This window comes from Pseudophryne corroboree, chromosome 9, assembly GCF_028390025.1.
Source record: "Pseudophryne corroboree isolate aPseCor3 chromosome 9, aPseCor3.hap2, whole genome shotgun sequence".
Taxonomy (NCBI): domain Eukaryota; kingdom Metazoa; phylum Chordata; class Amphibia; order Anura; family Myobatrachidae; genus Pseudophryne; species Pseudophryne corroboree.
Window position 1 is genome coordinate 194,452,293 of NC_086452.1, and position 16,773 is coordinate 194,469,065.

The following is a 16,773-nucleotide window of genomic DNA, read 5'->3' on the forward strand; positions in this document are numbered from 1 at the left end:
ACACTGTGCAAAGAGTTATAATGTAGGTAGCCTGGTCTCTGTACAGAGTTGAAGTAATATGATAACTGTATAACCACTGTAGAAGTTCTCAGCCGGTATACGTGCCTGGGTGAAGTATGCTTCTCTCTACCTACCTACCGGTGGTCCGGGTGCGTATGCTTGTGCTGCGCTTTCCATTTTGCTGTATAGGTATTTGGTGCCCTAGGAGCCGTGGGAGGATGGCCAGGTACTCTGTACAGCATAACAATCCCTACCAGCACTCATCATGGCTCCGTACCACTGTACTTCTGGCAGCAGCTCCATTCTCACTTCTAGAGTGTGGACAATTGGCTTTACTCCTGGCAGTTGCTATACCAACGTGTTTCCCCATCTTGCGGGCTTTGTCAGGACTATGATGGGGAAACCTGTTGGCATAGAAACTGCCAGGAGTGAAGCCAATTGTCCGCATCCCTGTAGTAAGAATGGAGCTGCTGCCGGCAGTACAGAAAGAAAGGAAGGAGCCTTGATGAGTGCAGAAAGGGATTGCTGAGCTGCATGCCACACAGTGGACCCGACTATATCTCCATGGCACCCAGCACACCAAACACCCATACAGCATGGAAGGCACAGTAAAAGCACACCTGGACCATCGGTTGGTGGGGAAAGAGGAGCAGATATCAACCAGCCAGGCTTACCAGTAGGCTATGGACTTCTACAGTGTTTATACTGTTATCATATTCCTTTAACTGTACAGAGAACGGACTACCTACAAACTATATGCAGATATATTTAATTGCCTGCGCTAAGGGATTGAGCTGCTTTCTTAGAATAGATTTTTATGATGTTTAAAAGAAAGCGCTAGGGATGTTAGATGAAATATTGCACATGATAGTTACAAAAAAACGTGAATATGAAATTAAATGTAAAGCGGTACCTGTAAAAAAGAAAAAGTTGTTATTAATATGGAAGAGGAGGTGGCCGGCAACACTTTATTACTGCTGAATGTCCATGAATTCCTACCTTTCTCTGTGCTAAACTTCGGTGCCGTGGAGAACACTGATTGCAGGGACCGCCGGGTGCCAATTGAGAAGCCGCTGGACGCCGCTGTGAGCACTGCTGCTCCGGTGTTGTTCATCCACGGCTGATGGTAGTTGGTGGTGCTGGCGGTGCTTCCGAGTACCGCTGAGTCCAGGGCTGGCAGCGTTCGCGTGTCCTGCTGTGTCCTCCGAGATGTACTCCGGCGTGATGTTGGTATCAGCTGAAGTTGCAGCGGGTTCTGCTTGTGTTGCGGCTGTTGATGGATTTTCCTCTTTGGAGTGTGAATGATAATCTCCAACGCGTTTCATGCACTTTAATGCACTTTTTCGAGGAGTGAAGTGAAAAGAAATAATTTTATTGGGTTTATTTATACTAAAAATAACCGGAACTTCCGGTAGAAATTACCTCATTTTTTGGTGGCAACCATGTGTCTGGTTTTTTGCTGTTAAAAGATAAAAAAATTAATTATAACTGGTACCGCTTGTGATTGGTAATTTTTTCTTACTTTTAAAATTAAGTGAATGTGTAAAAATATTAGTTTTATGAGGAGAAATGGTTATTAATTTTTTTATTATTATGAAAAGATAATTTTTAATTTCTTTATTTTTATTTTCGTAGAAAAGGATTGAGTTCTATTTCTATGTTTAGACCTCTCGGTGTCATGGTTTTTAAGTCAAAGATCCATTTAGTTTCTGTCATTTTTAATTCTTCTGAGATGTTTCCGCCTCTCCAGTTGGTATAGATTTTTTTAATTACCAGGAAGCTAGTTCCAGTTGGGTTCTTGTTGTGAACTTCTAGGTAGTGTTTTGAGACATTATGTGTGATCAAGCCTTTTTTTATATTATTAATATGCTCAGCAAATCTGACTTTTGCTTTTCGTTTTGTCTGTCCCACGTACTGGAGATTGCATGGGCATTGTAAAAGGTAAATTACCCCTTCTGTGTCACAACTCAATGCTTGATTAATTTGATAAGTTTTTCCAGTGACTATCGATGAGAAGCTAGTTGTTTTCTTTGTTGTTCTGTTACTTATGTCACATGCCTTACAGTTGAGACATTGTCTGAATCCTTTGTTGTTTGAATCGTAGTCTTTTTTGCCCAGTTGGTGTAGATGGCTTTTTGTTATTGTTTGTTTTATGGATTGTGCTCGTCGATATATTATTTTTGGATGTTCTGGTAGTATTTGTTTCAGTGTCTCATCTAGTTGTAATATGTGCCAGTGTTTCCGTATCATCTTTTCTACTAATGATGTGTTGCTGCTATATTGGGTGATAAATGATAATTTGATGGGATTTTCTTTTTTCTCTTTGTATTTGATGAGTTCTTTTCTATCAGTGTGTTTCAACTTATCGATATATTTTTGAATGTCCAAGTTGGAGTACCCTTTTTCCACAAAGTTGTTTTTCAAATGTTCACTTTGTTCTAAAAACGTGTTGTCGTCTGTACAATTTCGTCTTAGTCTTTGCATTTGGCCTCCAGGGATATTTTTGATCCATTGTCTGTGATGATTGCTGTGAGTGGGAAGTGTATTGTTTCCATTGACTTCTTTGAAGTGTGTTCTGGTTTTTATTTTCTGATGTTCGATGAAGATTTCCAGATCTAAAAAAATCACTTCTTTTTTGCTTGTTGTTGTCGTGAATGCCAAATGAGTGAATTGTTATTAATGTACTCTAAAAAGAGTTGCAGTTTTTCTTCTGGTCCGTCCCAAATGAACATCACATCGTCTATATATCGATGCCAAAGAATTAAATTTTCCGAAAAAATATTATTTGTCCAGATGGTGTCGTCCTCCCATTTTGACACGAAAAGATTAGCATAGCTTGGGGCTAGGGGTGTGCCCATTGCGGTGCCACATTTTTGAAGATAGAATTTGTCATTATACCAGAAATAGTTATGGGTTAAAATGAATTCGATGTTCGCCATGATGAAGTTAATTTGTTGATTTGGGATCGACGTTTGAGTGGAAAGGTAATGGCGGGTATGTGTGCATCCTGTTTCGTGTGCAATGCATGTATATAATGATTTAACGTCTGCTGTACCTAGTGTGTATGAAGGTTTCCATGTGAAATTTTCCAGGATTTGAAGTATGCTGATTGTGTCTTTCAGATAACTTCTTTGTTGAATGACCAAGTTCTGTAAAAAATAATCAGTGTATTTGGAAAGGTTTGAAGTGATGGAATTTATGCCAGAAATAATTGGGCGTCCTGGTGGGTTAGTGAGGTGTTTGTGAATCTTCAGGCAAAAAATAAAAAGTAGGAATTTGAGGGTTTGATTGTATGAGGTACTGAAATTCTTTTCTGTTGATGATGCCAATTTCTAGGCCTTCTTCAAGATGTTCTTGTAATTCTTTCATAAATCTTTGTGTGGGATCTTGGTCTAGAATGATGTATGTGTCCAAATCACTTAGCAGACGTTCCGCCTCTCTTTCATATTGATCTCTTTGCATTATGACGATCCCTCCGCCTTTGTCTGCGGGCTTTATAACTATTGTGTCGTCATTCTTCAATTCCATCATTGCTGATCTTTCGTCTTTAGATAAATTATGTTTTATTTTTTGTTTTGGTGGAATTTGATCAATTTCTTCTTCCATCGCTTTTTGGAAAGTGTTGATGAATGAACCTTTGCAGTGCATTGGGTTGAATATGGATATGGGTTTGAATTGGGTATGTTGATATTCTTCACTAGATGTTGATGGGTCTTCAGATGGTATATTTTGAAAATATTTTTTGATTGTCAGTTTTCGAATGAATTTTTGCAGGTCTATATATAGACTGAAGCTGTCCACTTTGGAGTGGGGTGCAAACTTTAGACCTTTTTTGAGGAGCTGCATCTGCGGTATTGTAAGTTCTTTTTTACTCAAATTGAAGATTGTTGTTTTTGATTCTACTTGATCTATTTTCTTTTTATTTCTTTTTCCTCCTCTTGTTCCTCTTTTCCTTGTTCTTTGGTTTGCTTTGATCTTTTTTTCAAGGGTGATGTTTTTTGGTCTGGTGGTTTCCTGCTGATGTGACTGTTCTCTAAAAAAACTTGGATTTCTTCATCTGACGAATCTTCATCTGTGTCTTCACAGTGGTTCCTTTTGGTGGATTGTTTTCTCCCTCTATTTTCCAATGATGTTGATGAATTTGTTTCTCTTTCTTGATTTTTTCTTTGTATTGTTGCTATTAACGATGAAAACTGATTCTCCTCCTCTTGTATTGCCTTGCGTTCTCCTTGATTGAAAGAATTTCTTGCTATGGAATCTTGATATGTGAAATTTCTGTAATTGTATGGTTTATATTCTCTTTGATGTTTGTATTGTGGTTTCTGTTGTATGAGGGGTCTCTTTTCATCTATACGTTTGTATGGTGTCTGAACGGAGAATTTTCTCTGAGTTTTTATCTCTCTTGATACAGTTTTTCTATTTGTGTTCTGGGTTGATTTGGTTGTCTGGGTCGTCCTTTTTTCATTTTGAAATCTATGATAAGCTTGTTGTTCATCTATGTCTCATTTAAATGTCCTTTGTTTTTGGATCATAATGGTGTTTTCTAATTTATTCATTTTATCTTCTGTCATTCGCATCAAATTCTTGAAATCTTCCATGTTTGCCAATGGTTCAAATCTGCATATTTATCCATAATTGCTGCTGCTCCAATCCCAATATGATACCTTACAAATCCACCCACCTAACGTACAATAACAACAGGAACAACATAGAAAATATTTTTTCCACTACCATTATACCCAATGAGCCTCCAGATGAAGAGGAAGGATTTTGTAATCAATTTCTAAAACTAGAGAAACTTTACACACAAGAATCCAAACAATGGTGGGAAATAACAACCTTAAGTAAATATCTAGAAAATAACATGATCCCACGAGGGTTGAGAGTTCAAAAAAACGCCACATTTGAACCCACACAATTAGACTTCTACACGCAATGGAACCAAATCTTAGACACCTGTTCCAAAGATTTAATAAAATTAATTATTAAAGATAGAGAATCATCTATCAATAAAATTAATGAAAACATTCAAATCTATGAGAAAAGATTTGAACCATTGGCAAACATGGAAGATTTCAAGAATTTGATGCGAATGACAGAAGATAAAATGAATAAATTAGAAAACACCATTATGATCCAAAAACAAAGGAAATTTAAACGAGACATAGATGAACAACAAGCTTATCATAGATTTCAAAATGAAAAAAGGACGACCCAGACAACCAAATCAACCCAGAACACAAATAGAAAAACTGTATCAAGAGAGATAAAAACTCAGAGAAAATTCTCCGTTCAGACACCATACAAACGTATAGATGAAAAGAGACCCCTCATACAACAGAAACCACAATACAAACATCAAAGAGAATATAAACCATACAATTACAGAAATTTCACATATCAAGATTCCATAGCAAGAAATTCTTTCAATCAAGGAGAACGCAAGGCAATACAAGAGGAGGAGAATCAGTTTTCATCGTTAATAGCAACAATACAAAGAAAAAATCAAGAAAGAGAAACAAATTCATCAACAACATTGGAAAATAGAGGGAGAAAACAATCCACCAAAAGGAACCACTGTGAAGACACAGATTAAGATTCGTCAGATGAAGAAATCCAAGTTTTTTTAGAGAACAGTCACATCAGCAGGAAACCACCAGACCAAAAAACATCACCCTTGAAAAAAAGATCAAAGCAAACCAAAGAACAAGGAAAAGAGGAACAAGAGGAGGAAAAAGAAATAAAAAGAAAATAGATCAAGTAGAATCAAAAACAACAATCTTCAATTTGAGTAAAAAAGAACTTACAATACCGCAGATGCAGCTCCTCAAAAAAGGTCTAAAGTTTGCACCCCACTCCAAAGTGGACAGCTTCAGTCTATATATAGACCTGCAAAAATTCATTCGAAAACTGACAATCAAAAAATATTTTCAAAATATACCATCTGAAGCCCCATCAACATCTAGTGAAGAATATCAACATACCCAATTCAAACCCATATCCATATTCAACCCAGTGCACTGCAAAGGTTCATTCATCAACACTTTCCAAAAAGCGATGGAAGAAGAAATTGATCAAATTCCACCAAAACAAAAAATAAAACATAATTTATCTAAAGACGAAAGATCAGCAATGATGGAATTGAAGAATGACGACACAATAGTTATAAAGCCCGCAGACAAAGGCGGAGGGATCGTCATAATGCAAAGAGATCAATATGAAAGAGAGGCGGAACGTCTGCTAAGTGATTCGGACACATACATCATTCTAGACCAAGATCCCACACAAAGATTTATGAAAGAATTACAAGAACATCTTGAAGAAGGCCTAGAAATTGGCATCATCAACAGAAAAGAATTTCAGTACCTCATACAATCAAACCCTCAAATTCCTACTTTTTATTTTTTGCCGAAGATTCACAAACACCTCACTAACCCCCCAGGACGCCCAATTATTTCTGGCATAAATTCCATCACTTCAAACCTTTCCAAATACACTGATTATTTTTTACAGAACTTGGTCATTCAACAAAGAAGTTATCTGAAAGACACAATCAGCATACTTCAAATCCTGGAAAATTTCACATGGAAACCTTCATACACACTAGGTACAGCAGACGTTAAATCATTATATACATGCATTGCACACGAAACAGGATGCACACATACCCGCCATTACCTTTCCACTCAAACGTCGATCCCAAATCAACAAATTAACTTCATCATGGCGAACATCGAATTCATTTTAACCCATAACTATTTCTGGTATAATGACAAATTCTATCTTCAAAAATGTGGCACTGCAATGGGCACACCCCTAGCCCCAAGCCATGCTAATCTTTTCGTGTCAAAATGGGAGGACGACACCATCTGGACAAATAATATTTTTTCGGAAAATTTAATTCTTTGGCATCGATATATAGACGATGTGATGTTCATTTGGGACGGACCAGAAGAAAAACTGCAACTCTTTTTAGAGTACATTAATAACAATTCACTCAATTTGGCATTCACGGCAACAACAAGCAAAAAAGAAGTGATTTTTTTAGATCTGGAAATCTTCATCGAACATCAGAAAATAAAAACCAGAACACACTTCAAAGAAGTCAATGGAAACAATACACTTCCCACTCACAGCAATCATCACAGACAATGGATCAAAATATCCCTGGAGGCCAAATGCAAAGACTAAGACGAAATTGTACAGACGACAACACGTTTTTAGAACAAAGTGAACATTTGAAAAACAACTTTGTGGAAAAAGGGTACTCCAACTTGGACATTCAAAAATATATCGATAAGTTGAAACACACTGATAGAAAAGAACTCATCAAGTACAAAGAGAAAAAAGAAAATCCCATCAAATTATCATTTATCACCCAATATAGCAGCAACACATCATTAGTAGAAAAGATGATACGGAAACACTGGCACATATTACAACTAGATGAGACACTGAAACAAATACTACCAGAACATCCAAAAATAATATATCGACGAGCACAATCCATAAAACAAACAATAACAAAAAGCCATCTACACCAACTGGGCAAAAAAGACTATGATTCAAACAACAAAGGATTCAGACAATGTCTCAACTGTAAGGCATGTGACATAAGTAACAGAACAACAAAGAAAACAACTAGCTTCTCATCGATAGTCACTGGAAAAACTTATCAAATTAATCAAGCATTGAGTTGTGACACAGAAGGGGTAATTTACCTTTTACAATGCCCATGCAATCTCCAGTACGTGGGACAGACAAAACGAAAAGCAAAAGTCAGATTTGCTGAGCATATTAATAATATAAAAAAAGGCTTGATCACACATAATGTCTCAAAACACTACCTAGAAGTTCACAACAAGAACCCAACTGGAACTAGCTTCCTGGTAATTAAAAAAATCTATACCAACTGGAGAGGCGGAAACATCTCCGAAGAATTAAAAATGACAGAAACTAAATGGATCTTTGACTTAAAAACCATGACACCGAGAGGTCTAAACATAGAAATAGAACTCAATCCTTTTCTACGAAAATAAAAATAAAGAAATTAAAAATTATCTTTTCATAATAATAAAAAAATTAATAACCATTTCTCCTCATAAAACTAATATTTTTACACATTCACTTAATTTTAAAAGTAAGAAAAAATTACCAATCACAAGCGGTACCAGTTATAATTAATTTTTTTATCTTTTAACAGCAAAAAACCAGACACATGGTTGCCACCAAAAAATGAGGTCATTTCCACCGGAAGTTCCGGTTATTTTTAGTATAAATAAACCCAATAAAATTATTTCTTTTCACTTCACTCCTCGAAAAAGTGCATTAAAGTGCATGAAACGCGTTGGAGATTATCATTCACACTCCAAAGAGGAAAATCCATCAACAGCCGCAACACAAGCAGAACCCGCTGCAACTTCAGCTGATACCAACATCACGCCGGAGTACATCTCGGAGGACACAGCAGGACACGCGAACGCTGCCAGCCCTGGACTCAGCGGTACTCGGAAGCACCGCCAGCACCACCAACTACCATCAGCCGCGGACGAACAACACCGGAGCCGCAGTGCTCACAGCGGCGTCCAGCGGCTTCTCAATTGGCACCCGGCGGTCCCTGCAATCAGTGTTCTCCACGGCACCGAAGTTTAGCACAGGGAAAGGTAGGAATTCATGGACATTCAGCAGTAATAAAGTGTTGCCGGCCACCTCCTCTTCCACATTCACTCAAAAGAGTGTAAACATTTTATTAATAACAACTTTTTCTTTTTTACAGGTACCGCTTTACATGTAATTTCATATTCACGTTTTTTAGTAACTATCATGTGCAATATTTCATCTAACATCCCTAGCGCTTTCTTTTAAACATCATAAATACCTACAAACTATATGCTGGTCACCCATTTGAGGAAATTAACAATGTCAAATCTGTTTTGTCAAGTTCAATAGCCGAGTTGAATGATTTCAGGAAGACGTCTCTGTTTAACAATCAATCAGAGTGAATAGACACAAAGCCATTTGTGTGATTATTATCCACTGACTTAATAGGTGCATGAGCCTGCGTTTTATAGGAAAATCAAACCGTGCAAAAAGATATGCAAATCATGCACACGTGTCATTCTGTGCATACATATTAGCGGTGCGCACTGGGCCATTTTTTGGATTTTGTGTTTTGGTTTTGGATCTGGATCTCCTTCGTGTTTTGGATCTGGATTGGTTTTGCCAAAACCACCCTTGCGGGTTTTTATTTTTGTTTTGGATCTGGATAAAAAAAATAATAATAATAATAATAATAATAATAATAATCAAAACATAACAGAATTGGGGGTGTTTTTGTTCCTATGGTATTATTAACCTTAATAACATTAATTTCCACTGATTTCCAGTCTATTCTGAACACCTCACAGCTCACAATATTGTTTTTAGGCCAAAAGGTTGCACCGAGGTAGATGGATGACTAAGCTAAGTGACAGTAGTGGGTGGCACAAAGACATGGTACATCTAGGTGTGGCACTGCAGTGGCAGACAGGATGGCAGTTTTACAAATTGTGCCCAAAAAATGCTCCAAAGAGCACATAATGCAAAGAAAAGAGGTGCAAGATGGAATTGTCCTTGGGCTCTCCCACCCACCCTTATGTCGTATAAACAGGACATGCACACTTTAACAAACCAATCATTTCAGCAACAGGGACTGCCACAAAACTGTGGCTAAAATTATTGCTTTGTTTTGGCCCCCACAAAAAAAGAAGCAATTGAGCTCTCCCTGCACAAACTGGCTCTACAGAAGAAAGATATCGTCATCATCCTCCGATTCCTCACCCCCATCAGTGTGTACATCCTCATCTTCACAGACTATTAATTCGTCTCTGGAATCCACCATCACAGGTACCTCTGTACTTTTTGGAGGTATTTGCTGGTAAAGGTCTCCCTCACGGAATTTGAAATTCCTTTTGATGAACATCATCTTTTCCACATTTTGGGGAAGTAACCTCCTACGCCGATCGCTGACAAGGTTCCCAGCTGCGCCAAAAGCTCTTTCTGAGTACACACTGGGGGGTGGGCAACTTAAGTAAAACAAAGCCAGTTTGTGCAAGGGCCTCCAAGTTGCCTTTTTTTCCTGCCAGTATTAAAACAGACTGTCTGACATGCCTATTTGGATGCTATCACCGAAATAGTCGTCAACCATTCTTTCAATGGTGACAGCACCATATGCAGTGACAGTAGACATGTAAGTAATTGTAGGCTCCTTCAGTATGGACCAGATGTCAAAACTTGTTCCTGGCTGATCTGCGGGTCTCTTTGGAAAATTTTGTTTTTTTCCTTGCAGCCACAGTACTAGTAGTAGCTGAGTGACGTACAAATAGAAATATATTTTTTGCTTTGAGTCACACACACAGATATATAGCAGTAGTGTTCGTCAGTACTGGTTGTCGTCACTGAGTGATGCACCAATAGAAATATATTTTTTGCTCTGGCTCACACGCAGAGGATATATAGCAGTAGTGTATGGCAGCCGCTGTACTAGTAGTCAAAGTGACGCAACAATAGAAATATTTTTTGCTTTGGATCACACACAGATATATAGCAGTAGTGTTCGGCAGTACTGGTAGTCGTCACTGAGTGACACACCAATAGAAATATATTGTTTGCTTTGGATCACACACAGATGTATAGCAGTAGTGTACGGCAGTACTGGTAGTCGTCACTGAGTGACGCACCAATAGAAATATATTTTTTGCTCTGGATCACACACAGAGGATATATATAGTAGTAGTGTATGGAAGTACACAGTCCCTTATAGACAGAGAACACCTGGTCCTACATATACACAGTCACAGTATGCTACTATGCAGAGCCCTAACACAGTGACAGCACACCCAACTCAACTCTCTGCAAAACAACCCCTCTGCTCTCTCCTGCACCCTTTGCTCTCTCCTTGCTTGCTCCTTCCCTAACAGCACACAGCACAGAAAGAACACTTTCTTACTGTGCACTCTCTAAGTCCAGAGTGAAGATGGCGCCGATCAATGGGACTATATATAGAATCCAAAACACGCGAGATCCAACAGTGGGAGGCAGACTTTTGTCTAATTTTCAGATCCGAGTCAGGCACTCAAAAATGGGTTTGGTTCTCGGGGAACCCAACTCGCTCATCCCTAGAACATATCAATCATTTTTAATAGCCAATTCAACAAGTATTTCCTTATTTGTTGTTTATAACTTTGCAGAGGTCATATAGTCCTTTTTTTATCAAATGTCAAGCGCATCCCAAATATTTTACCTTATCCCAATTACTTTTAATTGGCAGGTGCTAGCTTTATCTATGTTTTCATATTTCAACTTATTTTGCAGGACATTCCTTACCTAGGCATATATTAGGTATGTGGTCAACATACCGATGGACGGGATCCCGGCTGTCACAGTACCGACGCTGGGATCCTGTCAGGGGCACCATACCGCCACCGGAATACCGGCGAGGCAGGTGATTCCCCCACTATGGGTGTCCACAACACCCATAGAGGGAGACTAGAACCTGTGCTGAGCGAAGCTCGCCACCGAGATCGCAAGGGGCTTGTTGCGCTCGTCCCACCTGCTGGCATTCTAATGACCGGGATCCCGACGTCAGTATAATGTCAGCCGGGATCCCGGCTGCCGGGATCACATACTGATCCTGTATATTATAAACATTCATTATTTTGCTAGAAAAATACTTTTTACTAGAAACTCTTCACTTATGAATAAATACGTCATTTTGTGTCAAGATGGAGTCTTGCTCGATGGACATCCTGATATCTGATCCAACAACACTGAATAAGTTTAACACTCTGGGGGAACCAGCAGTGAGGGAGTTAACTTGTCTCCCTAACAAGGAACTTTCAAATACTGATTCAAGAATCAGGATAAAATTTGTCAAGTTACCTGTTAGGACTTATATATATCTATGTCCTTTTTATGCTTCTATCATTGAACATGATATGCTATTAAAAATATATATCATTTGTTTTATATTTTGTTTTAAAATTAATGTGCTTTAAGGCTACATTGCCTGTACCCCAATTTTGATCCACACATGTTACAAGCAGGGCACACTGCTTGCGCCAAGACTTTTTTTACTGTACCTGATAATGATGAACGCTATGGAACCAAACATACAAAAGGAGTCAAGTATCCACATTTAGTTCAGTGCACACACTGCGGGTACAATTACAGCCATCTTGCATTAAACTATGCATATGATACTTCTGTATAACTATTTAATGAAACCTGTAATATCCCTTCTCTAACAAACATATTACCTGAGTTATTGCTGGGGCAACCCGGGTTGAGGTTTGATGGGAAAGGGTCTGAGAAAAATTACCCAGATCCATGTTATCTGGTAATCCGACTCTGGTAGCTACCAGGGTCGAACCTGGGAAGGTGACAGTATGGTTTTATACTTAGCGACATGGTCATCCAACCCAGATCACCAGCACTTGGAGATGATGTCATCTCCAAGCACCAAGAGAACAGGTGAACTGCACATGGGTGCAGTCTGAAAGAGGTCTACTAGCTTGCAGCGTGAATGGGGTCTGACCCAACTGTGACATGGGTTGGAACCGTGTTCAAACATTTTGGTGAAAAGGGGTATCACTGTTCCTTGTACAATAAATAATCATTGACAAAGTCTATAAATACTGAAAGTACAAGTTCAAGAATACTGTGATTGTGTCATATTGACATGCCTTCTTTACACTAAAATACATTTGCATACAATGCTTTCTATGTATACAGCAACAGCAATCAAGTCACCCTCTATTTGTGTCTCCTCAGGTGGAAATGGAAAATCGTTTAATGCTGCTCATTTGTGTTGCTGGATATTTGGTGGCTGTCTCTGGCTATCCAAATGGACAAATAAGTACTTCATGTGACACCATGCTTCCAATACATGGGGTTAGTACCCCCCAATCATCTGCAGCCCCTTACAACATCATAGTGTCTAAAGCTTCATTCAATGCTGGTGACGTTATAACAGGTAAGGACTGAAGTGATAAAACAAATAAAACAGGTAGATCTGTGCTGAGTCAATGGTACCTGATAATGGCACTTCTTGGATATTTCTTTGTTTCTCTAATGCTGTAACCCCACCCCACCGTTTTTTTTTGTTTTTTTTTAGTATCCTTAATAGAATAAATACACTGATTCTTACTGATTCGCATCAAATTTGCAGACTAAACAATACCTACTCCAGAATTAGGACGGTCTCCATGCATGTAACTTATGCTGTAGAAGTCAGTCAACAAGTATTACAAGATGCCACATGTCTTCAGCCTTACAAAGAGAGCTTATAAAGTTACTGATTTTCTCCCATGCCACGCTGAAATTGCATATGTCCGCCCACAAGGAGGAAGCGATAAATCGCAAAAAATATGGGCAGATTATCAAGTATGCACACTAGTGCCATAACTAGATGTTTTGGTGCCATGTGTGTCCTCCACCCCATATTTGAAATACTGTACTGTAGGTATAGTGTGACTTTGTGGGGAAGGAGCGTAGCCACAGAATATTAGCGAGAGAGCTACGCTGGGCCCCAGTAAAGGGGGGGGGGGGGGGTATGACAATGCTCTTTACTCTTAAAATATTAACATGGTAATATAATTGCCAATTTTAATGCAGGGGGTGGCACGGTGGAGGGCACCCGCTTCCCACCTTAGTTTATCAGGAAGTGGGTCCCTCCTCTCCGTCAGCTCCATCTTCCCAGTGATATTTGGGAAGATAACTCTGGCAGCTAGAGAGCAAAGACTCTGGTGCACACTGCCAGAGTCTTTGCTTTCTTTGTGCGGCACCATTTTCCCGAAGAGATCGCTGGGAAGAAGGTGGCGCCGCCAGCCACGCTACAGGTATACTGGGGGGTGGGGGTATTGGGCTCCAGCAGCACGGGCCCGGGTAATGTGTACTCGCTTACCCCCTCTCGGCGCCACTGCACACAATCACAGCTCAGCCAGAACTCAGTGCGCTCTGTACTGCACAGTAGCTGGGGGCAGCAGAGCTCAACACACAGAGTCAGGCACAGCTAAGCCTGCACTCACAGAGGAGGAGCCGGACTCCCGCTGCTGTTATGTATATTAGTAATACATGACAGCAGGTGCTCAGCAAATAGCGAAGGCAGCCAGCTCTACCCACAGCGCATCTGCGCTGTTGGCAGAGCACACCATGCACCACCCTAGTTACAGCCCTAATGCTCACACACTGCATGATATTGGGAATTTCGGCCAATATCTTCTAGCAGGTCTGACAGATTCGATAATTGGACAATATTTTTTTTTTTACAGGTTTAGCACCAAAACGATCATGCCTACACATGCAAAATAAAACAGGCTGATTACCAATTATTGCCAAATCAGCCCAATATTTGAATAGAGTGTTTACCTACTTTAACAATGTGTGTATTCAAGGTATCCTCAGGAATATTTAGTTCAACCTGTAGATATATTCTGTTAGTAAATTACAGTAACACATCTGTACTCCAGCTAGATGACCTGGAAAACATGCATTGGTTGGGTTCCATGAGGACTGGGTTAGAGACCGGGTCACACTCTTGTAACCACTTTGGGCCTTATTCAGGTTTGTTATCAAAGCAAAAAAAGTTAGCAATTGGGCAAAACCATGTGCACTGCAGGTGGGGCAGATATAACATGCAGAGAGAGTTAGATTTTGGTGGGTTACATTGTTTCTGTGGAGGGTAAATACTGGCAGCTTTATTTTTACACTGCAATTTAGATTTCAGTTTGAACACACCCCACCCAAATCTAACTCTCTCTGCACATGTTATATCTGCCTTACCTGCAGTGCAACATGGTGTTGCCCAATTGCTAACTTTTTTGCTTTGATAACAAACCTGAATAAGGCTTTTTGTACTGAAATGGACTGACAAAGTGGTGACGTGGTGATTAGATTCTTGATGAATCATGTCATTGTGATCTGCCACCTCCTGTGTTGCTGCAAATTACTTCATCAAGCCCCTGGACTGCTCTCTTGCTATAACTTACTTAGAGTAAAGGCCCATATTCACAGGCAGATGTGGGGAGAGATGTGTGCTAAGCGAACCGCTCAGCACACATCTCTCCCCCCGCTCATCACAGCGTGATGTGTACTGTGCGTGCGGGGGGAGGGGGGGTGCGCTCATTTCACCCAGCGGGTGAAGTGAGCGACCTGCTAGATTGAGGCCAATCTAGCACCAGCGATAGCGACGCGCGGGGCCGCACATTCCTATCGTTAAGGGGGGTACACATGGACAGATCATGCTGAAAATCTAAGCAATCTAGTCAGATTGCTTAGATTATCGCTCTGTGAGTACCCCCTTTAAGACAATTCATTGTGAGCTCTGTATTTTTTCTAAAAATGCTACAAGTGGAAAATGGTAAAACTTTGCAATATCTGAAAGCATACCCATGTTTGCACATTCCCAAATAATGCTTACACAATCTCTTCATTCACAATTTATAAGAAATTAATTACTGCAGATTGCAACTAAAAAAAATCCCCCCAAAACAATCAAGAGGGTAATAACATTAGCTTTGGGGGGAGCTAGTGCCAGCAATGGCAGCTGCTACTCACCTCCCCCCCCCCCCCCCCCCTCACTGCCTGATCTGAAGCCAGACTGCCTGATCTTACCCCCTAAAGGGCTGCGAAAAAGTTTGGAGCTACATTAAGTGCGGCACATAGTCGCACTTATGGGACAAACTGCCTTGTGTCTAATTGGATCAACCCCCAAGATTACTTTAAACATGCAAAGATTTTCATATTTACCTTAGCATAACACATACACTGCAGTGAAGAATTGTACAACGATAGCATTCACATAATGATACAAATAAATCTTATCCACTTTTAATTCTGTACAAGTTGATTGGCTGAAATGGTTTTTATACCATTCAATTAACTTCTATGAATAAATAGAACATTTGCTGGAACCTTTTTAAAAATAGATGCCAATTAAATATTTAATTGATTACAGGCTTTTGTACCTTGCTATCCAGAGTGTAATCCCAGATAAACTAAACATTTGTACAGAGAGATTACAGACGGAAAACACCTTGTTAGAAGGAGACAGCTGGTTTCAGGTTTACTGTACGTGGCTGATTTATATAGAGATCATAACCCAGGGGGAATCAGTAGAGATCTACATTTCCTACTGTTATTGTTACAGCAGAAAAGGATATTGTTACAGATGTACTGCAGAAGGTAAATAGAAACTGTAATGTCACAAAACTGCAACAAAACCATTTTCAGCCAATGCAATAAAATGCAGAGCACATAGCCATAGTACCAGAGCCGGATTAAGAGGGGGGTCCCGGGGATAAGTACCCCGGGCCCCCTTTTTTCAAAGGGCCCCCCGTCGCCGCTGCAGATCGGAACAGAGATCTGATCTGCCGTATTGCGCTGCACTCCCGGGAGCCGGCGCCACACGCAGCGGCAGTGACTTCACTGCCTCTGATTGAAGGACAGCTGAGCGACGGCTCAGCTGTCCAATAACGTGAAGAGCAGCAGCCTGCGGCTCAGTCATTGGCTGCCGCTGGGCGCGCAGGCTGCTCAGCCAGCTCTCAGACTCCTACAACACTGGCTGTCCCGGCTCCCCGCTGCCTGTCTCGGCTCCCCACCGGCGCTGCACACAGGACAGCTGAGTGACAGCTGTCCAAAGAAAGTAAGTGTGGCTGTAGTTAAAGTTTAGGTTCTGGTTATATATAATATATACAGTTTGTGTGTGTGTATATATATATATATATATATATATAT

General features: G+C 40.0%; 1 protein-coding gene across 3 annotated transcripts in view; it reads left to right on the plus strand.

Moving 5' to 3' along the window:
* Positions 1 to 16,773, plus strand: part of LOC134956875 (putative ferric-chelate reductase 1) — a 234,925-nt gene that overhangs the window by 85,937 nt on the left and 132,215 nt on the right. For all 3 annotated transcript variants that reach the window (XM_063938760.1, XM_063938759.1, XM_063938761.1), the window contains exon 2: positions 12,811 to 13,012. In XM_063938760.1, the coding sequence (XP_063794830.1) occupies positions 12,817 to 13,012 (196 nt within the window). In that variant the 5' untranslated portion in view covers positions 12,811 to 12,816. The remainder of the gene's footprint in view (positions 1 to 12,810; positions 13,013 to 16,773) is intronic.